This window comes from Lontra canadensis, unplaced genomic scaffold, assembly GCF_010015895.1.
Source record: "Lontra canadensis isolate GAN:19392208 unplaced genomic scaffold, GSC_riverotter_1.0 scaffold58, whole genome shotgun sequence".
NCBI classification, from domain to species: Eukaryota; Metazoa; Chordata; class Mammalia; order Carnivora; family Mustelidae; genus Lontra; species Lontra canadensis.
The window spans coordinates 3,329,269-3,354,971 of NW_022631052.1; the positions used below are offsets into that span (position 1 = coordinate 3,329,269).

At 40.2% G+C, this 25,703-nt stretch overlaps 1 protein-coding gene across 1 annotated transcript in view; it reads right to left on the reverse strand.

Annotated features, from left to right (window-relative positions):
* FBXW8 (F-box and WD repeat domain containing 8) overlaps nt 1-25,703 on the reverse strand; it is a 121,364-nt gene that overhangs the window by 46,812 nt on the left and 48,849 nt on the right. Inside the window, exon 5 of the mRNA XM_032876194.1 lies at nt 23,674-23,831. Within this exon, the coding sequence (XP_032732085.1) occupies nt 23,674-23,831 (158 nt within the window). The remainder of the gene's footprint in view (nt 1-23,673; nt 23,832-25,703) is intronic.

The window sequence follows — 25,703 nt, forward strand, 5'->3', positions numbered from 1 at the left end:
GCGGACTTCTGAAGTGGCAGAACTGTGTCCTTTTTCTCCCATACTCCCAGAGTCAGTGAATTTAGAACACCACTGATGATGTGGCTGATGAAACTGGCTGCCTATCAATAAAGGTTTGCCAAATGTTTGTCTTGGGTTTTAGTGAGAGATGTTTGGTTCTAAGAAACAGAAATCCATTGAAACTCACTTAAATACCTAAGGGAAGCCAACCGAATAGGAATGGAGCTGTTTCACGGAACCCAAGAGCATGAAGGAGAGCTGAAGACTGGAAGGAATCTGAAGCAGGGACTAGGGAGGTATTCAGAACCAGCGCAGTGTATGTCTCCTGGGTGCACCACAGATCTTGCCTCCACTTCTCTCTGCAACTGTTTCATTCTTTCCTCTCTCCCCACAAACCACCTTTTGCTCCTCCCCACTCTGTGGGGTTTTTTTAAAGATTTTATTTGACAGAGAAACAGCGAGAGAAGGAAAATAAGCAGGGGGAATGGGAGAGGGAGAAGCAGGTTTCCTGCTGAGCAAGAAGCCTGATGCGGGGCTCGATCCCAGGACCCTGGGATTATGACCTGAGCCAAAGGCTTAATGACTGAGCCATCCAGGTGCCCCAGGTCTTCTACTCCAAGCACACAACCAAGATTTAAAGTGTGAGGCCCAAATGGCTCATCCTAGTCTGTGAATTAGCTGTCCCCAGAGCCCACAGTCCCCATTCCTGCCCAACCGAGGCCAGAGACTAATTCAAAACCTATGAATGTGCCCACTCCTACAGAGGCTAAGGAGGTTCACTGGAGCGAGAAGATACCCCAAAAAGTGCCTACTACATTTATCCTGCAAGCCAGGCCAAGGTAAAACAAAAGGCCTTAGCAAATGTAAAGGGAGGGTCTAAATAGTTCTTCAGTAGTGACTTAAAAAGCAGGTCATTGCTATCATTTCCTGAACAAGACATAATCCCTAAGAGCCAGAGCTTACAGCTCTCATTTGCCCCACACCGGGAAAACTCAAAGAAGAGCAGGTGTCTTTCTTTCTCCCTGACAAGACCTGAATAGCTGGATAAGATGTTTAACTCCGAGGTAGCGCTGAGCTCCCAACAATACGGCCTCATTCATGAAAAATATGAAAAGGATGCAGACAAAAGAATAAAAAAGGTCTCTCAGAAAATCTGGAAGAGCACAATGAGCGAGGGCCATCAGCCCAATCAAGGAGACAGGAGTGGGGCTTGGCAGTCCCACCTGCTCGATGGGCTCAGCACCCTCCACCTCGACAAGCAGCAGCAGGGCTGAAGAACTCCGAGCTCACCCTAGACTAGGAACAGTCGTTAACGATGACATGAGTAACGACGGCCAGTCTTCGGAGGAGACATAAACCCTGCTCAGCAGCTGCGGATGGGCACCCATGCCAGTTTGCAACGTGCCCCTCCCACCTCCCAGAGGAGGCCAGCCAGAGTGTGGTAATGAAACTGCACATAGTGGAAATGGGATCTAAATGAGTTTAAACTGATTTATGTTAGCTTTTGTAAAGATTACTCGATATCGGGAAAGTGCTACCACTGTGAAATAATGTCGACAATCCTTAAGACCTCTGCCTAATGGTACTCACACAGAATATTTATATTCCTCGTCATGGGAACAAGGACCATAATGGATACCATTTTTGTTTTATTAGGGATGCATATTTAAATTAATCTGCTATTTGCCTAAACAATTAGCTGCTTCTGTTTGTGTGCACAAAGCCAAAATTGCAATTAGGCTTCCATCAAAAAGATAAGTCCCAACTAAAACTGTCCCGGTGGAGTCATACGAGCTCAGGGCAGAACTTTCCAAAATTACTTTTTAGCATAATGGTAATTATGTTAATTGCTTGAAAGGTAAATAACTGCTGAACTGGTTTGGCGGGGGGGAAACCACCACACACAATTGGCACTGCCCCTCCCTTTTGATCTTTTCTACACACCATAAAATTTAAAACAGGTTAACAGCTCCGAAAGTCACAGGCTGGTCACCTCTTGAACCATAGAGTGTCTGGCGGTCTTTAGTGCTTCCTTGATTAGAGCTTATTTCAGCCATGAGTTCCCATCCTCTTGAGCTTGCACAGTAAACACCTAAGCTTGGGGCACGTCAGCTTCTTACCACAGCAGTCCCCCCTTATCTGTGGGGGATACGTTCCAAGACCCCTAGGAGATGTTGGACCATGGACAGTTCCAAACCCACTATGTACTATGTTTTTTTCCTTTACATACCTCTGATGTTTTTTCCTTTACATGCATCTGATAAAGTTTAATTTATTAAAAAAAAAAAAAAAAGAAGCATAGGAAGAGATCAATGATACTGAAAGAGAACAATTATAACAGTGTGCCGTGACAGGTTATGTGAATGCGGTCTCTAACACATCTTCCTGGACTGAACTCACCCCTCCTCTTGCAATGGTGTGAGATGATAACAGGCCTACGTGAGGAGACGGAGTTGTGATGGACAGTTAGGCTACTCTTGACCTGCTGACACATCAGAAGGAGCAGCACCTGCTTCCAGACCGCTGTGGACCACGGGCGACTGAAGCTGCCGAAGGTGAAATCACGGATAAGAGGAACTACGGTAGGCAAGCAGGCAGGGTCATTTACCTGCCGTTCAGAGACAGTGAATGAAACTATAGAAACAGTTGGTAACTTCCATTTCCAGCACATAAACACTTGCCTATATCGAAAGAGATTCCTCAGCAAAAGAAAAAGCATTTTAACAAAGATTTAAGATCTATCCACCCATTGCATTCACTCAATGTGTACATCTTCATTAAGTCCATACGACATCATTATGAAATGTAGGCCAGAGATGCAAAGGTGGCATTAGGTCTGAAAGGACAAAACAACTTTTACTTTTTATGGAAGAGGTGGCTGGGGGGCAGGGGCTAAAATCAGTGCAATCAAGGGTCATGATGCGGGGCTAAATTACAGATGGTCTTGAAAAAGAAAAAGCATCTACCGTGCATGTCCATGCTCAACACTGCGGCTGAACACAACCTTAAAGCTGAACCCTGCTGCTACAGAGAAAAACAGTAAATGTGAAGCATTCTGGAAGCTGTATTTTAGATTCACAAAAGCATCTGAATGGGCCCCTGGACTAATAAAGTGCCTGGTTAGGCAGAAGCAAATCAGCAACCAGACAGGAGATCACTGAAGCAGATACTGAGTCAAGAAGCAAGCGAGCTGAATATATTTAGTAGTCTTAAGGTCAAGGGAGAGGAAAAACATTTTAAAACTAAAAAAAAAAAAAAAAAACCTAAAAAAAAAAAAAAGAAAGACAGTAAATTGAAAAGGAGTCAAATAACATTGTCAGATGAGGACAGTGTGACTAAATAGAAGAATTTACAGTTAACAAACTCATGGAAAAACAGATTGATGGGGGAAGCATCTGGACCAGCTCTTCTACAAGGGGAAGTGCCAAGAAGGCAGAGAATGTGAAAGAGACATCGCTGTGCATGTAACCACTAACTCTAGCCAATTTTTTCCTACAATAGAACTGAGCAACATAAACATAATAAGGGATATATCTGACACTGGTAGTAGGTGAGGTCTCTAGAGAAGAGACTATGGTACTGGAGAACTCAGGGGGCAAGTGGTGGAAGATGGAGAAAGAACACTTATACTTCACTACACATCTTCTAGTACAATTTGAATTTTTTCCACATGTAATACTGTATCAAAAATTTTATTATAATATGCATATACCTCTTTGTAGATATTAATAAGATTAGTGACAAGACTTTTTTTTTACTTTTTCCAATCACAATCTACATAATTTCGCAATCAATAGTTAATTCTGATATACAAATTCTACTGCTGACTCAATGATGGGTTAAGGTGAATTAAACTCCAAAGGAGTCTGTGACATTGCCACCACTTCCCTGTCCAGACAGGTGCAGGAGAGCCCAGCACTGGGTCTAGGCCAAGAGTGATATTCAGTAAGTCTTAGCCTCCTTGTTCTTTCTCTTCTTTTAAAAAGTGCTATTTGTGGGTCAGCTAGGTGGCTCAGTGGGTTAAGCCTCTGCCTTCGGCTCAGGTCATGATCTCAGGGTCCTGGGATCAAGCCCCACATGGGGCTCTCTGCTCAGCAGGGAGCCTGCTTCCCCCTCTCTCTGCCTGCCTCTCTGCCTACTTGTGATCTCTCTGTCAAATAAATAAATAAAATCTTAAAAAAAAAAAAGTGCTATTTGTGGGACGCCTGGTTGGCTCAGTGGGTTAAGTGACTGCCTTTGGCTCAGGTCATGATCTCAGGGTCCGCATCGGGCTCCCTGCTCAGCAGGGAGCCTGCTTCTCCCTCTTCCTCTCTCCCTGCTTGTGTTCTCTCTCTCTGATGAATAAATAAAATCTTAAAAAAAAATTTTGAAAAATGCTCTTTGTTACTAAAAGTAAAATATGTCTATCTTCAAGAATGGTTCCACTTACTAAGTGATATAACCACATAATATTTAAAACATGTAATTACAATAACACTGATGACTACTGAGGCTGAGGGATGGGTATATGGGGAGTCATCAGACTCTTCTCTCCAATTTTGTGTATTTTGAATTTTCCCTAATGAAAGGATTTTTAAAAACAATTTGAAAAGCCATCACAAGAAAAGTAGAGATGCAGAATTGGTGTTTTACAAATGTTTTCAGTAGCTACCGTGCAAACTAAGTGCATTAGCAGAACAGATTTACAATGAAAATTCCAGCAATGACATTTTGCAACTTTTGGAAATCTCATTCCAAATCCTCAAAATATCCTGAAATCATAATATCAATTAATTCCCTTTCAATAAATGTATTAAATGGCTCAAATGGAAAGTAGAAAAAAAATACGTGAAGATTCAGATTATAGTACCACCACAGTTAGCTTTGAGTTATACCAAATGAGAAGGAAAGGGGACAACAGATAATCTCACATCTCACTTAGGCATCAAATCCAAAGGCAAATCTGCCCATGTGCAGGTGGGTTCTGCCAGGAGGGCTCTAATGTTTAAACTAGGGCTCTCCCTTTTCCTTCTCTGCTCCCTGGAGTGAGGCATTGTAAAAGCCCAATACAGATTTCTCCTCTGAACTCCAGATCCACAGATCCACCTTGAGTCAACTTGGATGGGGCTGGAGGAGATTATGCTAAGTGAAATAAGTCAAACAAAGAAAGTCAATTATCATATGGTTTCACTTATTTGTGGAACAGAAGGAACAGCATGGAGGACAACAGGAGAAGGGAAAAATGAAGGGGGAAAATCAGAGTAGGAGACAAACCATGAGAGACTATGGACTCCGGGAAACAAACGGAGAGTTTTAGAAGGGAAGGGTATAGAGGGATGGGTGAGCCTGGTGATGGGTATTAAGGAGGGCACAAATTGCATGAAGCACTGGGTGTTATATGCAAACAGTGAATCATGGAACACTACAACAAAAACTAATGATGTACTGTATGGTGACTAACATAACACAATAAAAAAAAAAAAAAATCAAGGAGCACCTGGGTGGCTCAGTGGGTTAAAGCCTCTGCCTTGGGCTCAGGTCATGATCTCAGGGTCCTGGGATCAAAAGGCACATTTGGATCTCTGCTCAGCGGGAAGCCTGCTTTCCCCTCTTTGCCTGCCTCTCTGCCTACTTGTGATCTCTCTATCAAATAAATAAACAAAATCTTTAAAAAAATTATTTGTAAAAAAAATCTAAGGGAGGTAAGCATATATTAATATTTAATCAGCTTGTGGACATAGTTTAGGATTAAACAAAGTAAAATTTTTATGTTGTATTTTACTTTCTTGGTCAGATAAATGAAACTAAACTTTGTTTAAAAAACAAGATTTATTTTGGCAAATAAAGGTGAACAGTCTTGTCTCCAACTATATATTAAAAAAAAAAAAAAAGAAAAGAAAGAAAAAAAAAAGACTAGCAGACTTCAGACTTTGTTTACCCCCTAAACTTAATTTGGCAAACCAGATCTCCCTTTCAGATCTTTTAAAAAATTTTTTTGATTCAATTATTTTACAGTGTATTACTAATTTCAGAGCTAGAATTCAGTGATTCATCCAGTATTCCATAACACCCACTGCTCATTACTTTCGCGCCCTCCGTAATGTCCATCACCCAGTTACCCCATCCCCTTCCCTCCAGCAACCCTCAGTCTGTTTCCTAGCATTAAGAGTCTCAAGTGCTAAACATTGCTCAGCATCAGGGAAATACAAATCAAAACCAAAATGAGGTACCACCTCACACCAGTCAGAATGGCTAAAATTAACCAGTCAGGAAACGACAGATGTTGGCAAGGATGCGGAGAAAGGGGAACCCTTTCTGTTGATGGGAATGCAAGCTGGTGCAGCCACTCTGGAAAACTACATGGAGGTTCCTCAAAAAGTTGAAAATAGAGCTACCCTATGACCCAGCAATGGCACTACTGGGTATTTACCCCAAAGATACAAATGTAGTGATCCGAAGGGGCACAGTCACCCAAATGTTTATAGCAGCAATGTCCTCAATAGCCAAACTATGGAAAGAACCTAGATGTCCATCAATAGATGAATGGATAAAGAAGACAGGGTATATATATATACAATGGAATTCTATGCAGCCATCAAAAGAAATGAAATCTTGCCATTTGCAATGACGTGGATGGAACTAAAGGGTATTATGCTGAGCGAAATAAGTCAATCAGAGAAAGACAATTATCATATGATCTCTCTGATATGAGGAATTTGAGAGGCAGGGCAGGGGGGGTCATAGGGGGTAGAGAAGGAAAAAATGAAACAAGATGGGATCAGGAGGGAGACAAAGCATAAGAGACTCTTAAATTTCACAAAACAAACTGAAGGTTGCTGGAGGGTGAGGGGTAGGGATAGGGTGGTTGGGTGATGGACATTGGGAAAGGTATGTGCTATGATGAGTGTTGTGAAGTGTGTAAGCCTGACGATTCACAGACCTGTACCCCTGGGGAAATAATTCATTATATGTTAACTAAAAAATTAAAAACAAAAAAGAGCCTCATGATTTGTCTCCCTTTCTGATTTCATCTATTTTTCACTCCCTTCCCCTATGCTCTTCTGTTTTCTTAAATTCTATATAAGTGAAATCATATGTCCCTTTCACATCTTATATAAAAAACTGACAAAACTTTTAGGGCACCTGGGTGGCTCAGTGGGTTAAAGCCTCTGCCTTCGGCTCAGGTCATGATCCCAGGGTCCTGGGATCGAGCCCCGCATCGGGCTCTCTGCTCAGCAGGGAGCCTGCTTCCCCCTCCCTCTCTGCGTGCCTCTCTGCCTACTTATGATCTCTATCAAATAAATAAATAAAATCTTAAAAAAAAAACCTGACAAAACTTGTTTATCATAAGTTTTAAGTAGTGGCCTAAAAAACTAATTTCTGCCATACTGCTAAATATTGACATTTTAAAATAAAATAGCTATATCATTCTTTAAAAAGTATTCTTTGGAAATGGAATACCATTTCATACCATCATACATTAAATAAAAGGGGGAGGGAAGAGCCCAAAGATAAACAGCAAGACAGAGAAACAAAGTATGTTGAGAATCCCTTACTGTATAACCACCACCGGAAGAATAAGGACCTTAATCTCATCTAATTCAGTTTCCCAATTCAGCCAAACAGAAACGGAGCAGGCACATTTTTTTTTTCCTGAAAAATTATTTAACATAAAAACATGGCATTAAATCACTATGCGAAAAAGAATCTAATCTTGTTTAATGATCTAACATTTTTTAAAAATTTGAAATATTTCAGACTTATAAAAGAAGCCCTACAAATTATACAAAAGTTACAATATACCCTTCACAAGGCTTCCCCAAGGGTTAACATATTACATAACCACAGAAGCATGATGGAAGTCAAGAAATTAACAGTGATACAAGATGTTTACAGACCTTATTCCCATTTTACTAAATGGCCCACTAACATCCTCCTCCTGGTCCAGAATCCAATCTAGAATTCCATGTTGCATTTAATTGTCCTGTCTCCTTCCTCTAATCCGAGACCATTACTCAGTCTATCTTGTCCTTCCTGCCCCTGCCCCTTGAAAAGTACTGACCATGTATGTTGTAGAAGATCTCTCAGTTGTCTGTTTAGTCTTTTTTTTTTTTTTTTTTACAAAGGCTTTTATTATAATGAGATAACAGATCCATTTATATTGTTAAACTACAGGGGGGAAAAACACTAACAAAAACTTTCATAACACACCTATCTTCCAAAATGCTTGTCTTCAAAAAAATTAAGTACCCTGATTAATAGAACAAGATGTTTAGTCATGTTTAAAATCAGGTTATGGAGGCGCCTGGGTGGCTCAGTGGGTTAAAGCCTCTGCCTTGGGCTCAGGTCATGATCCCAGGGTCCTGGAATCAAGCCCCACATGGGGTTCTCTGCTCAGCAGGGAGCCTGCTTCCCTTCCTCTCTCTTTGCCTGCCTCTCTGCCTGCTTGTGATCTCTGTCAAATAAATAAATAAAATCTTTTAAAAAAATAAAAAAATAAAATCAGATTATGGATTTTGGCAAAAACAGCACAGAAGTAACATGCCTTTTCCATGTATCGCGAGGTACATGATGTCAGTTTCTCATTGCTGGTAACGGTAACTTTCACCACTTGGTTTAGGTGGTAGAGTCAGGTTTCTCCATTATAAAGTTACTATTTTTCTCTAGTGGAGAAATAATTTGCAACTATGCAAATATCCTATTTCTCATCATACTAATTGTAGCATCCATGGATGATTCTTGCCTGCAACAATTATTGTGGTGCTTGCCAAATGAATTTCTATTTTCACCACACTTGTCCATATACAAATTCATTAAGAAAATGCTACTGTAAAGAAGAGCTGTCTCTTCTCCTTTATTTATTCAATTATTTATTTCTATCAGGATGGGTTTATATTTACTTCTTTATTTTATAGGTTATAATCCATTACTATATTTTGTTGCTCAAATTGTCCCTGATTTTGCTGTTGGGAAGGAACTCCAATTTGGTTCCGCTGTCCTATAAATAGAGCCTCCCCCTTTCCTCTGCTATCCATTTTTTTTTTTTAAGACTCTTACTTTCTGGACCCACAAGATATTCCAGACTCATCCTGTACTTGCCTCCCCTAGCACTGGTTCCTTTTACTGAAGAATTAATGATATTTAGAAACCAAGATATGGGCACTAGCTATATTTAATGTTACTAGGGTAGCACAATATACACTTCCAACTCAGGAAGTAGAATAAGCTAGTCCAGGTCTTTGCATCAAAGGTCATATGCTCTTAAAAATATACAGAAAAGTGTGCCATAGCCTTAGAATAAAGGGTTGGGGAAAGCTGCTTATCTAAGAATTTCTTTTTGTAATGCTGCATGATCCTGGGTTTTAAGTCCTATACGGGAGCAAAGTTAAAAGCAAGGAAGGAGGAACAATTCAGAGTCCACATAGCAACTATATTTGGCCATGTCTACTGCCACTACGATCCCATATATATATACAATATCTACTACCACTATGATCCCATAGTACAATATCCACTTTTGGATCTCTTTGAAAATAGGTCCAGATTTCTTCTGAAATAATCTGAAGGATTATTTTAGAATTAAAAATATAGAAAAAAAGGGGTGCCTGGGTGGCTCAGTTGGCTAAGCGGCTGCCTTCAGCTCAGGTCATGATCACAGGGTCTTGGGATCGAGCCCCACTTTGGGCTCTTTGCTCAGTGGAGAGCCTGCTTCTCCCTCTCCCTCCCTTTCTGCCTACTTGTGGTCTATCTCTCTGTCAAATAAAAAAATAAAATCTTTGGTCACCTGGGTGGCTCAGTGGGTTGGGCCTCTGCCTTCAGCTTAGGTCATGATCTTGGGGTCCTGGGGTCGAGCCCTGCATCGAGCTCTCTGCTTGGCAGGAAGCCTGCCTCCCCCACTCTGCCTGCCTCTCTGCCTGCTTGTGATCTGTCAAATAAATAAATAAAATCTTTAAAAAAAATGAAATCTTAAAAAAAATATATATATAATATATATATACATATATAAAATATACATATGTGTATATATATATATGATATATATATAAAACTTCAATAACTAAATGTGTTCCAGTGGCCACGGAACCACCAGAGGAATTCTCTGTTCTTGATGATCAACCACTCAAATGTAGAAGTGAGCAGGAAAGCACTCTTGTTCCTCTTAATACACCTCAGAGACCCTGTCCTTTCCTGATGAACTTTTACCACTTTCAGTTGGTTGTCTTCTTATACTTGAGTTATGTTCTTTATATATTCTAGATGCAAATCATACATCAGATATGTGTTTTGCAAATATCTTCTGCCAGTCTATGGCTTGTCTCTTCCTTTTCTTAGTATCTTCATGATCAAAGGTTTCTACTTTTGGTGAAGTCTAACATTTCTCTTTTCTAATTTGTGCTTTCTAGGTCTTAAGAAATTTGTCCCAAGGTTTTATACTTAAGTCTATAATCCATTTGCGTTAACTCGTAGATGGCATGATGTAAGAGTAGAAGTTCATAAGCAGGAATGAAAAGGCCTAGAGATAGCTCTTTCAACATCATTTGTTGAAAAGATGATTATTTCATCACTGGATGACCTTGGCACCTTTATAAAAAAAAATCAGTGGGTGGGTTTTTCTGGACTTTATTGTGTTCCACTGGTCTAGCCTTAGGCCGAGTATCACCCTGTTCTGAAGACTACAGTTTCACAGCAAATCTTGAAATTGGGTAGGGTAACTCTACCAACTTTCTACTTCTTTTCAAAACCATTCCTCACTATTCTTGGTCCACAGCATTTTTAGATTTTTAGATTCTAAATTCCTTTAGATTTTAAATTTTAGAATCAGCTTATCAACTTCCACCAAAAGAAAAAAAAGAAAAAGCCAGTAGGGATGCTGGTTAGGTTTGGGCTGAATCTCTAGGTCAACGAGGGGACAGCTGACATCTAAACGGCATTCAATCTTCCCATCCATGAATATAACTATTTATTTGGGCTTTATTTAATTTCTCTCAGTGTTTTATAGTTTTCAGCACATAGGTCTTACACATATTTCGCTGGCATTTGCTGAATTAATCACCAATTATCTTATATTTTTCCAACTGTTTGCTGCTAACTTGAAAAAATACAACTGGCTTTTGCATATGGACCTCATGCACAATGACACTGCTAAAGATCCTTTTTAGTTCTAGTAACATTTTGGTTGATGGTTTAGGATTTTATGCAGAGACAATTTATCCACAATTATTCTTTTTCCTTTCCTATCGGTATACCTTTCTTCTTCTTGCATTAGTGTGCTAAGGAGGCCTTCCAGAACAATGCTTAAAATAACAGTAGTAGTAAAAGTGGTCATCCTTGCCTTGTTTCGAGTTTTGAGAAAGCATGGTCTTTTACCATTACATACGAAGTTAGCTGTAGGTTTTTCATAGAAAGTTTCCTTTCTATATTGGTCAGCTAAGAGTTTTTAATCATCAAATTTGTGTTTCACTGAGTTGACCATCAGGTTTTTCTTTTATGGTCTGTTAATATGATGAACTGATTTTCAAATGTTAAACTAACCTTGAATTCCTTGGATGAATCCTAAGTGGCTATGATTTACTATCTTCTTAATATATTATAGGATTGAGTTTTACAGTATTTTGTTAAGCATTTTTACATCTATGTTCATGTGAAATATTGATCTATAGTTTCCTTGTTTTCATACACTAGTTGTTCTTTTTCTTCTTTATCTGGTTTTGATAGGAGGATAATGCTGGTCTCATTGGTTGAGTTGAAAAGTGTTGCCTCCTAGTCTATTTTATGAGAGTATACAGAATTAGTATTATTTCCTTAAATGCTTGGTAGAATTCACCAGTAAAGTCATTGGGCTTGTGGGTTTCCTCATAGGAAAATTTTGCATTACAAATTCCATTTCTTTAATGGAAATAGAGCCATTCGAGTTTTCTAGCTCTTAAGTGAATTTTGGTAATGTTTATCTTTCAAAGAAAATCAATTTATCCACTTCATCTAAGAGATCAAGTTTACTGGTATAAACTTGTTCATAATTTTTCACTTCTTCACAGTTGTAGGATCTTCACAACTGTAGGATCTATAAGGATGTCCCCTCTGTTGTATTCCTGACGTTGGTATTTTTTCCCCCTAATCACTCTGACTAGTGCTTGTCACTTTTTTTTTTTTTTAAGGAACTAGCTTTGATTTTCCTGTAGTATTTTCTCAATCTCCGTGATTCCTGTTCTTTATTACTGTATTTCTCCGGCTTATTTTAATTTGCTCTTTTTCTACTTAAGGTGAAAAGTTATATCATTGATTTGAAACTTTTATAATTTCAGCATTTATTGCTTTAAATTTCCCTCTAAGCACTGCTTTAGCTACATTCTATACATTTTGATATATGGTTTTTTGTTTTCATTCAGTTCAAAATATTTGATTTCTTCTTTAACTCATAAGTTATTTATAAATGCATTGTTTAATTTCCAAATATTTGGAGATTTTACAGAGCTCTGTTATTTTTACTTTAATTTCATGGTTGTTGAAAAATGTACTTTCAGTGAGAACATATTCTGCAGGGTTTCAATCCTCTTAAATTTACTGAAACTAATTGTATGGCCCAGAACATACTCTATCTTGGCCAACATTTTGAAGCTACCTGAAAAGAATGTGTATTTTGTAGCTGTTGTGTGGAAAGTTCTATAAATGCCAATCAGGTAAAGTTGGCTGACAATGTTGTTCAATCTTATATGACCTTACCAATTACTTACATCAATTACTGAAATAAAAGTGCCTGAAATTTCCACTATAATTATGAATTTATCTATTTCCCCTTTCAATTTATCAGCTTTTGTTTCACTTTTTTTTTTTTTTAAGATTTTGTTTATTTTAGAGAGGGAGACCGCGTAAGCAGGGGGAAGGGCAGTGGGGGAGAGGGAATCTCAAGAAGACTCCCCACTGAGCATGGAGCCTGATGTGGGGCTTGATCTCATGACCCTGAGGTCATGACCTAAGCTGAAATCAAGAGTTGGACACTTGACTGACTCAGCCATCCAGGAAACCCCCAAGTTGTGTTAGGAGATACATATGTAGGATTACTATGTCCATTTGATAAACTGACCCCTTTATCATTACGAAATTCCCCTTTTAATCCCTAATATTCCTTGTTCTAAAATTTTGTTGGAAAGTAACGTAGCCACTCCAGCTTTCTGTTTGCACTGTATAAGTTTCCATCCTTTTACTTTTAAACCTATTTGTATATTCATATTTAAATAATGGCTTTTAGGGACCTAGGTGGCTCAGTCAGTTAAGCCTCTGACTCTTGGTTTTGGCTCAGGTCATGAGCTCAGGGTCCTGGGATCAAGCCCCACTTCAGACTCTGCTCAACATGGAGTCTTCTGGAGGTTCTCCCCATCTGCTCTTCCCCTGATCGTGCACTCGTGCTCACTCTCTAAAATAAATAAAATCTTTAAAAAGAATTTAATAGCTTTAGTGTTGGTGTTATGGACTGAATGTCTGTGTCTCCCCCCAAAATTCACAGGGTGAAGCTTTAACCCCCAATGAGATGCTATTTGGAGATGGAGCCTTGGGAGGTAATTAGGATTAGATTAAGTCTTGCGTGTGGGCCCTGCGGATGGGATCAGTGGCCTTATAAGAGTGAGGTCTTTCCATGCTGGTTGGTGGGGATACAAACCATTCCTAGCCCTGTGTGAGCTTCAAAAACTGATCTGCCTTCTTTCAGGTGGTTCTTTCCCTGCTCTCAGGTATTTCTTCTCAAACATGGGCAAAGCTGTACTCAAAGACAGAGGAGTCCCTCTAGGTCTGTATAATTCACTCTGTGCAGCTCCCTCCTCCCTGATACTCTGGCCCACAAATTCTTTCCACCTTGGCTTCCTTGACCTCTTGGTGTCTCCTCAACATGAGGTCCAGGATCTATCTGTTCAGGTTCCCTTTCCCTGTACTGGGTTGCTTCCAGCTGGTTAGCTGGTATAATTGTAGGATTCCTCTTGTTTGAAAAACAGCCCAAGACTGATCTCTTAGAGATTAATGTCTGAAAACCATTAATACATTCTGTCCAGTTTTCCAGTTTAAGGCAGAGGATAAATCTAGTCTCTGTTATTTCATCTTAATCAGAAACAAAAGTTTTAACTTATTTTGAAACAATCTGAAAATTACAGAAAAGTTACAAGAACTTTTATATACCCATTATTCAGATCCCACTGCCATTTGTCCCAGTAACGTCCTTTATAGCTAAAGAATCCAATCCAAGATGATACAGGGCATTCAGCTGCCTTATGTCCTTCAACCTGGAATAGTTTATCTTTCTTTCTTTTTTTTTTTTTTTTAACCTTCATGAGTTTGACAACTGACCAAATCTGGCGCAATCTGAGTATCAAAATCATGACAGTAACAGAGGTACACATTTACCATAGAATGTTACCTAACAAATGTAGAAGGAATAGTGGAATTAGAAGATCACTAATTGGCAGTTATAATGGCAATAATTGAGACCAAAAAAAAAAAAATCAATGGATGCTGAAACTAGCAGAGGAGAAGAAGATAAGGAATGGGATATTACGTCTCAAAGAATCTCCCTGCTGAACCTTAATTACACTACAGTGTAAGGGGGGGAAACGTAACTTCATAGTCAAGACGCCTGGCAGATGCCAAATTAATAAAGCGGTCAAATTTAACATCAGTAATGGGACAAACTGACATCTTGTGCTACGTGATAGAATGCATTGAGACGAACACAGAATCGCTTCTGTGATAGTTCAGCCAAAAACACATAACCGAGTTGAATCGTGAGGAGTATTAGAAACCCAAATTGAAGGACATCCCACAAAAAGACCAGCCTGACCTCTTTAAAGCTACCTTCAAGGTGGCTTCTGTATTCTTTTGACATGTCACCATTATTCCTTAAGCACTTCCGTATTTCCTGGTACAATAGGATGTTCCAGGATTATTTTGTTCTTTCCCTACCCAAGCCCTGGAGTCAGCCTCTTTGCCAAGCAGCTCTGATTCCTTTTAGTGGACACTGGTATTTGTTTATTTATTTTTTTTTTTTTAAAGATTTTTTTGAGAGAGAAAGAGAGACAGAGACAGTGAGAGAGAGCACAAGCAGGGGGAGAGGGAGAAGCAGGCTTTCTGCTGAGCAAGGAGCCCTATCCGGGAGTCGATCCCAGGACCCCGGGATCATGACCTGAGCCGAAGGCAGATGTTTAACTGACTGAGCCACCTCAGTGCCCCAAGACTGGTATTTTTAAGATCCAAGCACTTGTGCTCATTGCTACTGGACTATTGCTGCTTCTATACCTTCACAGCAAATGAAGCTAGGACATGTATGAACATGCTTACATGTAAACATAGAGATACCTCTATTTACTTATCTATATGAAAATCAGGAATTCCACACCAACACGTTCTATTCCAATCCAGCCCCACAGGGTTCATCTGGATAGCCCTTTTCCATGCCCGTAACTTCCTTCTCCAATAGTGAGAAAATTGGCTTCCATTACCTTTAATATACTTATCTGCCCAATCTCCCCGGATGTCTCGAACCTTCCACACCTGCCAGGACACTGTTCCACTCAGACTCCCTCCTCCACCTGTCCCTGCCCCACAGCATTGCCTTCCTACTCCACTGTAGCTTGCTTAATGACTTTTTGACTGAGATGGCTGACAGGCAGACACATCTTGCTTTTAAAACAAAAATACGTTCCACAAATATGTTTACTTCTGCTTTAACAGAGCCCTAGGGTTTAGTATAGAATAAATGCCACAATCAAAACTGCAGGTATTAAAAGGGAAATTAAATTCATGCACTGAAAATTTGACTTATCAGCCTCCAAAAAAAATTCACGTGTGGATTTCATTAGGTACATTTAAGAACATGGACAATTTATTTCTCTAGTCTAAACTATCCCTCAACAAAAATACTCTGTGCTATTCATTGGTCCTTTCCATTTTTAACCTCAACCCTAATAACACTGGATAGCTACTTTGAATTTATGAATCAAAAGTATATTATTAAAAATCAGTTTTCAGTAAAACCACCCCAGTAAACCAGAAGATTAACACCAAATCTCATAACATAAATCTATTCATTGGTCCTTTCCATTTTTAACCTCAACCCTAATAACACTGGATAGCTACTTTGAATTTATGCATCAAAAGTATATTATTAAAAATCAGTTTTCAGTAAAACCACCCCAGTAAACCAGAAGATTAACACCAAATCTCATAACATAAATTCAATGTATCACTTTCTGCATGAAAAAACATTTTTCAAGTTATTTTCAGTAGTAACATCAAAAAATTTGCAGTAATCGTGGGGCGCCTGGGGTGGCTCAGTGGGTTAAAGCCTCTGCCTTTGGCTCAGGTCATGATCCCGGGGTCCTGAGGTGGAGCCCCACATCGGGCTCTCCGCTCAGCGGGGAGCCTGCTTCCTCCTCTCTCTCTGCCTGCCTCTCTGCCTACTTGTGATCTCTATCTGTCAAATAAATAAATAAAATTTAAAAAAAAATTTGCAGTAATCGTAGAAATTGAGAACTTCCCTCCTCAGTGTTTCTTAAATCTGAGAGCTTTCAGACCTCTATAAAAAGTCATCTGTGGGAAAAAAATAAAATAAAATAAAATAAAAAATCATCTGTGGACCCCTTAGCATGAAAAACAATCACAAGACATGTAGGTGATCACTTGGTACCAACTGCCTGTGAATACAAAATGCAAATTCAAATACTGAGATCATGCTGCATGGTTTAGTTACAAGGTCAAAGGATCCAGATTTTTTTTTTTTAGATTACTATAAAAATACAGATTTAAAAAAAACAACAACAACAAGTTGGGGTGCTTCGGTGGCTCAGTGAGTTAAAGCCTCTGCCTTCGGCTCAGGTCATGATCCCAGGGTCCTGGGATTGAGCCCCACATTGGGCTCTCTACTCAGCATGGAGCCTGCTTCCTCTTCTCTCTCTCTCTGCCTCTCGGTCTACTTGTGATCTCTGTCTGTCAAATAAATAAGTAAAATCTTAAACAACAACAACAACAACAAACTTCCCTGGAGATCTCACAGCTCCTGCTCAAGATTCTCTCTCTGGACACCCATTTGAGGAACACTGCCCTAATACATAGATACAACACATATTCAGGCCAAAGCATACAGAAGTAAGTATGAAATATAATTTCAAATTCTTCTTACTGAAAAATGGAAAAACTTAAAAAAAAGTTTTTATTCAAACACTTCCATCACATAAGCATAGTTCCCATAGCCTGTCTATGTATGAAACACAGTCTAGCACTCTAGACCATGCCAAATGGTAGTCAAATTTAAAGTTCAATTCCTCAAATCCTTTGACACCAAAAGAACCATCTCTGCATTTCAGTGTTCAATTCCACTCTGAGCACCTTTAAAACATGAGCATTCTTACTGTTCATTGTTCATGTTTATAAAGGTATCCTATCTTTTATAAGGACTATACCTGGTATTTTGGGATTATCAGAAAGTTGTTTCTTTTTTTTTTTTTTTGTCAAATACCTAAGTAAGTCTGCCAGACCTAAGGTTAGGCAAAGGTTTCAAGCAAAAATTGGTTGTTGAAACTTTTAAGAGAACAATGACCAGAAAAGGCAGGCCTTGGCAATTAAAAAAAAAAAAAGTCATATCCACAACCCACACCCAGCTGTCTTAGCCATCTCCCAAGCAATGCTTTAGCATGTTAAACTTCTTGTAAAACTTCTATCTTGATTGGGGGGTGAAGAATATTGTTTATTGTATAGTATTACATTCAAAGGTTATATCATTATATTCCAATGTCACCATCATCATACAAAGAAGAGACATAAGCAAAACTATCAAAGAACTGTCTTTTTTAAATTAAACATAAAATTATGAAGTTTTAAAAGCACCTACTCTTTGTCATAGCCATCTAACTAAAACATGGTCCTACTGTTCTCTGCTAAAAAGAAGCCTGGAGAGACCCACTCCTCCCATTCATTGTTACTACGCCAGTAAATGAGAAATCATAGTCACTCGGGCCCAGGGCGGGCACAGCCCCGGACAATGGAGCATGTGTGTGTTCAGACAATTGCACTGGGAGTGCTGCAGAAGTGGATAAGCCACTTTGCCTTGCTTCATGGCAGCACACAGAGACAACCGTTGGCTATTCCATCTCGGCTCCTGCATGCTAATATGCGCGGTGTCTGGTCTCTCCTCTCCACTTTGAGGGACAAACGAGAACTTCTTTGCACCTAAAAAGTGTGTAATCTCATTTCTCACCAAACAGTGAGTTTTCAAGATAAACTCTGTGAACGGAGAGTGGGTTTCGAGCACACCGCCTTCCCTAATGCTGTGGCTCGGGGCCAGAGGCAGGCGAGCGTGGAGCAGATGGAGTCCTGGCAAGGTCCCCACTGTCCCTGCATTAGCAGCATCTGCTCATTACTCGGAACCTTCGCCTGCTTTATCTAATGCTCCAGGAAAAGCATTTTGATTTGATTCATTTCGGTACGGTAACGTGCAACACAATTAGTGGTAAAATCAAACTGGAGGACAGCCAGTGCTGACAATCGGAAACAAGGCAGAAGAAATATGAGGCCAATGGGTTGGAATTCAAAAAATCACAACTGTGGATCACCTTGCCAAATCTCAACACCCCAGGTGGGTGTACAGTGTTCCTACCGGGAAAGGAGGCTAAAAAGGATGTAGGGACGACTTACTTTCTCCCAAAGCAGCTTCCATCTCCCCTCTGGATCTGACTCCTTCTGTGGAGAATACGTGTGTAGACCATCAATGGGGCTTCAGTGACTATAGAACTTCCCTTCGGCACAGCCAGGGAGCTGAAGTTCATTAACTCATTTCATCATATTCTTCTCTTCTGTCGGGCACCGTCACAAATGTCGTACAGCAGACCCCACAAGGTACATTTCTTTCCTGCCATGTTTTGCCTAAGAAGTGCCTGTTTGCTGCTCCTGAAAAGGAGCAATATAAAAATGTGCATTTGATGTTTTCAATCTGTCTTTGCCTCAGAAGTAGCTACTCATGAATATGTTGGTATAAATATCACAGTCTCAATCTGTTAAAATGAAGTGAGACCAAAGACAATGCCACCTGAGGTCTGGGAGAAAAATGAAAAGTTGTTGTGTATCCCAGAAATAGTAAAGCCCCAATCGGCTAGTAAAGCAAGCTCAGAGTGAGAATAGAAGTAAAAATGCAAGAGTTCTCACCGAAGACCTAATCCTAGTCCCAAAATGAACTGGAGATACATGAATCGTGACATCAACAATGCCACGGGACCCAGAAAGACAACGCCAACTTGATGGTATAAACGTAAGTAATCAGACAGAGCATAACATGCAGAAACAGACCTGAGTACAGAGAGAATCTCACATCTAAAAACTGATAAAGACAGCACCTCGAGCCAGTGAGGTAGGGAGTGAGGGGCTTTCTAAGAAGAGAGGCTGGAAAAAATAGCCTCATATTCATATTTTATACTGTCACAGGATAAATTCTATATTGGTCAAGATTCAGGTGTGAAAAATAACCCATAGCTTACTAGAAGAAAGAAGTACAAGTAGCAGGTACAAATATGAAAAGAAATCTTAAGCTAAGAGAAATATAAATTAAAACTACAATTGGATACCATTTCTAGTCTATCAAATTGACAAATACCTCAAAGTCTAAAACACACTTTGCTGGCAAAAGTGTGATGAAATGGGCATACCAATATACCTTGCTGGTGAGAGTGCAAAATTGTAGAAACCCATCAGCATTTACCCTTGGATTCATAAATTTTATAGGAAACTACCATTCCTCTACTCACAAGAAATGTCCTACAGGTAAGGCTTATTGCTACCTTGTAATAGCAGAAGGTCTGAAACAACACAACTATTCCTCAGTAAGGGGCTGTGTAAGTTGAACCATGGTCCTTGTACACATGAATACCACGCAGGTATAAGGGGGGAGAAAGGAGGCTGTTTTTCTATATACAGACAAGGACAAGCTTTCAAGACATAATTAAGTGAAAAAAGCCAACGTATGGAATAATGTAATTTGCGGTCTTTCATTTAAGAAAGGGGGAGAATACAAACATTCATATCTGCAACACAAATACTGGGAGGATAAAAAGAGAACTAAAATATATGGTTGCTTTAGAATGGAGTGGATAAAAATGGGTAAAAGCAAGACATCTTGGGGCACCTGGGTGGCTCAGGTGGTTAAGCATCTGCTTTTGGCTCAGGTCATGATCCCAAGTTCTGGGATAGAACCCCCCGTATCAGGCTCCCTGCTCAGTGGGGTGTCTGCTTCTCCCTCTGCCACTCCCCATTTGTGCTATCAAATAAATAAAATCTCAAAAAAAAAAAAAAAAAAGAAAGAAAAAAAAGAGCAAGACTTCTCAATGGGTAGCCATTTCTGTTAGTTTGTTCTTAAAGCCCTAAAAATGTAGTACTTAGTCAAAAACATTAAATTACAGAACAAAGCCCACTCAATTATAGATTTAAAAAATCAAAATTACATACATCTACAACTACCATCCAGAAAAATAAATCATAACAAAGTCCACTGAAGAATAACTGACCAACTGAAAAAAAAAATTTAAAATAGGTCTGGCAAGACTATTTCCCTTTCTAACCAGAAAAGATAACCCAGAGAAAAATGAGAACGGACAGGAACCAGCAATTTGCAGAGAAACAGAAAAAAAAAAAAAAAAAAAAAAAAGACAATGAAAAGGTGTTCACATGTCCATATAAAGAAAGTAAAATAAAGGCAAGAGTGCAATGCCTTTTCCACCTATCAGACCCGCGTAAGGAAGCCACTGCTCTCATACAGATGGTGGTTCGACCATTCACTGGAAGAACCTTTGTGGAGGGCAATTTGGTAATATTTATCAAAACATAAAGCATGTGTAGCTTCCAACCCAGTTATTACTAGCAATTTACCCCACAGCTATATTTGCACGAGTCCATTGTGGTATTTGAGGATATTGCTCACAGCACTGTTTTTAGTAACAAAAATAAACCATCGAAGTGTATAAACCATCAAAGTGTGCATCATTAAGGGCTCTAATTATAAATATAGTCGCATTGTGCCATTGTACTCAGCTTGAAAAAAAATAAGGTTTACCTATAAGTGCCAACAGGGACAGATACCAAGATGTGTCATTGTGTTAAAAACAAAACAAGGGCAAGGTGCAGAGTAGTACATAGCACAGGCCCCATGTGTAAGATGTGCAAGGGAAGGGACCAAGGCAGGACGCGAGGGAGGAGCAGTTGAGCTTTTTCGGGTGATGTTTTCTTTTACATTGTATATATATTTTTGCTCTTTTTGAATGTTAACGGTATTTTTTTAAATCAAGTTTTAGAAATACATTTTGGCCATTATTTACCAAGTATTTGCCAAAGAGGGTATTTACCCCACAGATACAGACGTAGTGAAAAGAAGGGCCATATGTACCGCAATGTTCATAGCAGCCACGTCCACAATAGCCGAACCGTGGAAAGAGCAGAGATGCCCTTCAACAGATGAATGGATAAAGATATGGTCCATATATACAATAGAATATTACTCAGGCATCAGAAAGGACGAATACCCAACTTTGGCATCAACATGGATGGGACTGGAGATTATGCAAAGTGAAATAAGTTAAGCAGAGCATCATCATATGGTTTCACTTACTTGTAGAAAATAAGGAATAACATGGAGGACATTAGGAGAAGGAAGGGAAAAGTGAAAGGGGGGAAATCGGAGGGGGAGATGAACCATAAGAGACTGTGGACTCCAAGAAACAAATTGAGGGTTTTGGGGGGGGGGTGGAGGGGGTGAGCCTGGTGGTGGGTATTAAGGAGGGCACGTATTGCAGGGAGCACTGGGTGTTATATGTAAACAATGAATCTTGGAACACTACATCAAAAACTAATGTACTGGGGCGCCTGGGTGGCTCAGTGGGTTAAGCCTCTGCCTTCGGCTCAGGTCATGATCCCAGGGTCTTGGGATCGAGCCCCGCATCGGGCTCTCTGCTCAGCAGGGAGCCTGCTTCCCCCTCTCTCTCTGCCTGCCTCTCTGCCTGCTTGTGATCTCTGTCAAATAAATAAATAAAATCTTTAAAAAAAAAAACCAACTCCTAATATACTATATGGTGACTAACATAATAAAAACAACAACAACAACAAAAAACAAAGAAGGTAGTTTCAGTCTCCCATCTGCATGGTTTCCCGAGGCTTCTGTGCAGCAATAGGGACGAGGAGGACAAAGACACTTCTGACCGATGACGGGAAACTGGCAGCACACTGGCCCCTCTCCACAAGCTGGATTTTCAAGCTCCCGAGACAGGAGACATGGGGATGCTGATCAACCAGGTGCACGTCTCTGCAGGCGTCTCTGTGTTTAGTAGCAGATAAAGTGTGCACCCCAACCCCAGCGGGCCTGGGACACACCGTCATACTTCTGGATTCACTACTGGACTCACAGCTCAGCCTCAAGCAAATCACCTCGCTGGTCTCTTTGGGCTCCCGTTTCCCCATCCGAAGAAGAATGTGTGTGTGTGCACAGGCATGTGTGGCTGGGGAAGGCTAGGAGAGGATGCTAGAACTGTAGGATTCTAATTGTACTACAGCTTCTGCACACTCATTTTTTAGAGAAACACTGGTAATTTGGAAACACACTCAAGCCGATCTTATGTTACCTACCCAGGAGCTCAACAAACATAAAGAAAATACTCCATACCGCAGAAAGAGCTTAGCTGAATTTCTAGAAGCTGAAAAGAAAATCTACCAATGCAGTCCACTACTGTCAAAACTGAAAGAATAGAATTCATGTTGTTAAAGTAATATGTTGAAAGTAATACGTAAAGTAATACATTTCAAGATTTCAGCCCTATTTTTAAGTGACATATAGATATAAAATTGCCCATTAGTTACTTTACTACAGTTTTGTCCATCTGAGCCAACCATGGACTCTGTGGTTGTTCCACTGACTCTGAATATTTCCAACAGTGATATGACATGAAGACTAACATTCCAAAATATTTCGTGGTCCAACTCAGGCAAGTGGGGAAATCAAGCTTTTGGAGATTGCAAATTCACAACATAATGGAACTTAGGAGCATAGGATATCATGGCCATCAAAATTATTATTCCTATTAGTTACAAACTGACAGGTGTTTCATGACTTAGGTTAATATAATTTTAGGCTTTTCTTACCTAGTTCTGTAAATCCATGGTTGTTCATACACAAAAATAACTCTATCAATCCCAAAGAGACAATACATCACCATACATTATTTTGTATGGTATGTAAATGCCGGGAGAAGGTAGGCACTCACTTTTATTTTTCTCTTTCCATATTTGTCAACAGATTATCTGTCTATCCCCCCTTTTCCCAGTTCCCTTTGGACTGAGCAGAGACTAAAGGAAAAGTAGGCCAAGTATATTTAATATTTTATACCAAACAAGCTATTTGCTTAAGATGGCTTGGCTAGCCTCGTGTCTGGCACTGAAACCCAGCCCGCCAGTTCCAGTAGGAATTAAACACCAGTCTTACTGGGTGCTCTGCTCCATTGCCTACTAATGCATGGAAGGGTTATTGGCCAACTTCTTCACATAAAGGCAAGAGTGAGTGTATGTGTGTAAACATGTGTGTGTGCCCACGTGTATATATGGAGGGATTACAGGGGGGAGCCGGCCACAGCTGCTTAATTTTTGTAAAGCTTTTTTTCCTTAATAGGGAGGAGGGTTGCGGTTACTTACCATCCTCATAAGCTGCTACCGCCAGCGAGCTGTTTATCCTCACAAAGGAGACATATGGCTGCATTCCAGGCTCGTCCTCCTCATACTCTGATTCCAGGAAAGGGGCTGTGTAGTCCCAGGTGCGGGTGTCCCACACCCTCACGTCCCCTGATGTATATCTGGAAAAGAAGAGCACACTTGGTTCCAAACGGGGACTGGAGAGCGGGGCCATGGTAGAGAAAACAGGGAGAACCTTAAAACAACAGAAGTAAGATTTGGTTGGTGGGCAACCGTTCTTGTAATGTTATTTAGAGGAGTAATTCCAACAGGAGAAAAGGTCACCTAGCTGACAGAAGGCTGTGAACACAGTTCATGCTCTCACACGGCACAAGGGTGACAATTCAAATGAGAACACCGTACTACAAGATTTTGGCATCAAGATCTCCCTTACGCTATCATAACCAATCTACTGCCTTGCATTATCCCAGCAAAGGGATCACTAGCAGAAATCTGTAGAGGCCAGAGTATTTACACACATACACAAAAGACAGACCAAGAGAGAAAAGCTAAGGACTCTTACAGGCGCGAGCTTTCTAATGCCTCATCCATGCATCAGATTTGACTGATTAAAGTCCCTAAAGACTAATTGATTTGCTGAAACAATTAAATCTTGCCTTTAGCAGCCAGACAATGCTGCCTTCTCATGAAAAGCTCTTGCCGAAATGCATGACACTCCCCGGTTTTGCCCACTTAGAAAATAGGAGCACTCACTCTCTCCTATTACTACTGCCACTCCAACAAATGACTCTCTCCATCAAAGCCAAGACAGGGCCAGAACCTGCTCAGACATGAGGCCCCTCAGACACGAGGATAATGGAATGGCCAGATGACGAGGTGGTGTGCTGTCTGCCATCGAAGTATTTATGCTAAGTTCCTTACATCTGCTACAGAGAGCTTGGTTCAACATGTAAATCAGCTAACCACGGGGAGGCATGTTAGAAAGGCTTTAAGAGTCTAATGATGTACCCCACAAACACAAAGACAGGCACATGACTTTAAGCAGGTTCACAGTCTTCTAGAGACCCTGGCCATAGTTCCTTCAGGATTTCTTAGATCCCACATAAAAACCATAAAGACTCAAGATAATCTCTGAGATGAATTCAACTACTGAAATCTATCACATGATATATCTATCAAGTAGTTACAGATCAATCTCTCATGTGAGATTTCTTAATAAAGAAACTAAGAGGGACCCCTGGGTGGCTCAGTCAGTTAAGCATCTGGCTTTGGCTCAGGTCCTGAACCCGGGGTCCTGGAATCGAGCCCCACATTGGGTTTCCTGCTCAGCAGGGAGCCTGCTTCTCCCTCTGTCCCTCCCCCTGCTCATGGGCATACTCTCTCAAATAAGTAAAATCTTTAAAAAAAAAAAAATATATATATATATATATAAACCAACTAAGAACATTCTGATAAAGGAGTGCTTCTTTTATTGAATGTAGCAGTAATTCCCTCAAATTATTGATGGTAAATATATACATTATGTGATTCAAAGATGATTCTGTCATACAAATTCCTTCAGTTGGAAAATTCGGCTCTCCCCCTGCAGGATGGTGCCTGGGGAGTGTGCCTGTGGTGTAAAGAGCCAGTGAGAGAGACGCGCTTTCAAAAATTGGGCTGAAGGAAATCCACATGACGACTGATCCCCCAGTAAATAGGAACACTCACTCCATGAGTGTTGTTAAGCCTGGCGATGCCCGAGCAAGGGTGGATATTGATATCACCGTGGCCAAAGCACGGCCGCTGGCTCCCAGGTCCTCCAGGCAGCATTCCAGATCACCCTTCTTAATGAGGAACCCTATACAAGAACACACACCACTACGCCAAATCCACCCGGCCCACCCGGACACCCCAGAAAAGAACTCAGGTATTCCCTGGACTAAGGCCATTTGCTTAGCTACAGAGACACTGAACAAACATGTTTGAATGTCTAGACTGTGCATGATTAGATTCTTAAGCTCTACATGAAAGGAAGGAGCCATTTCAGAAAAGAA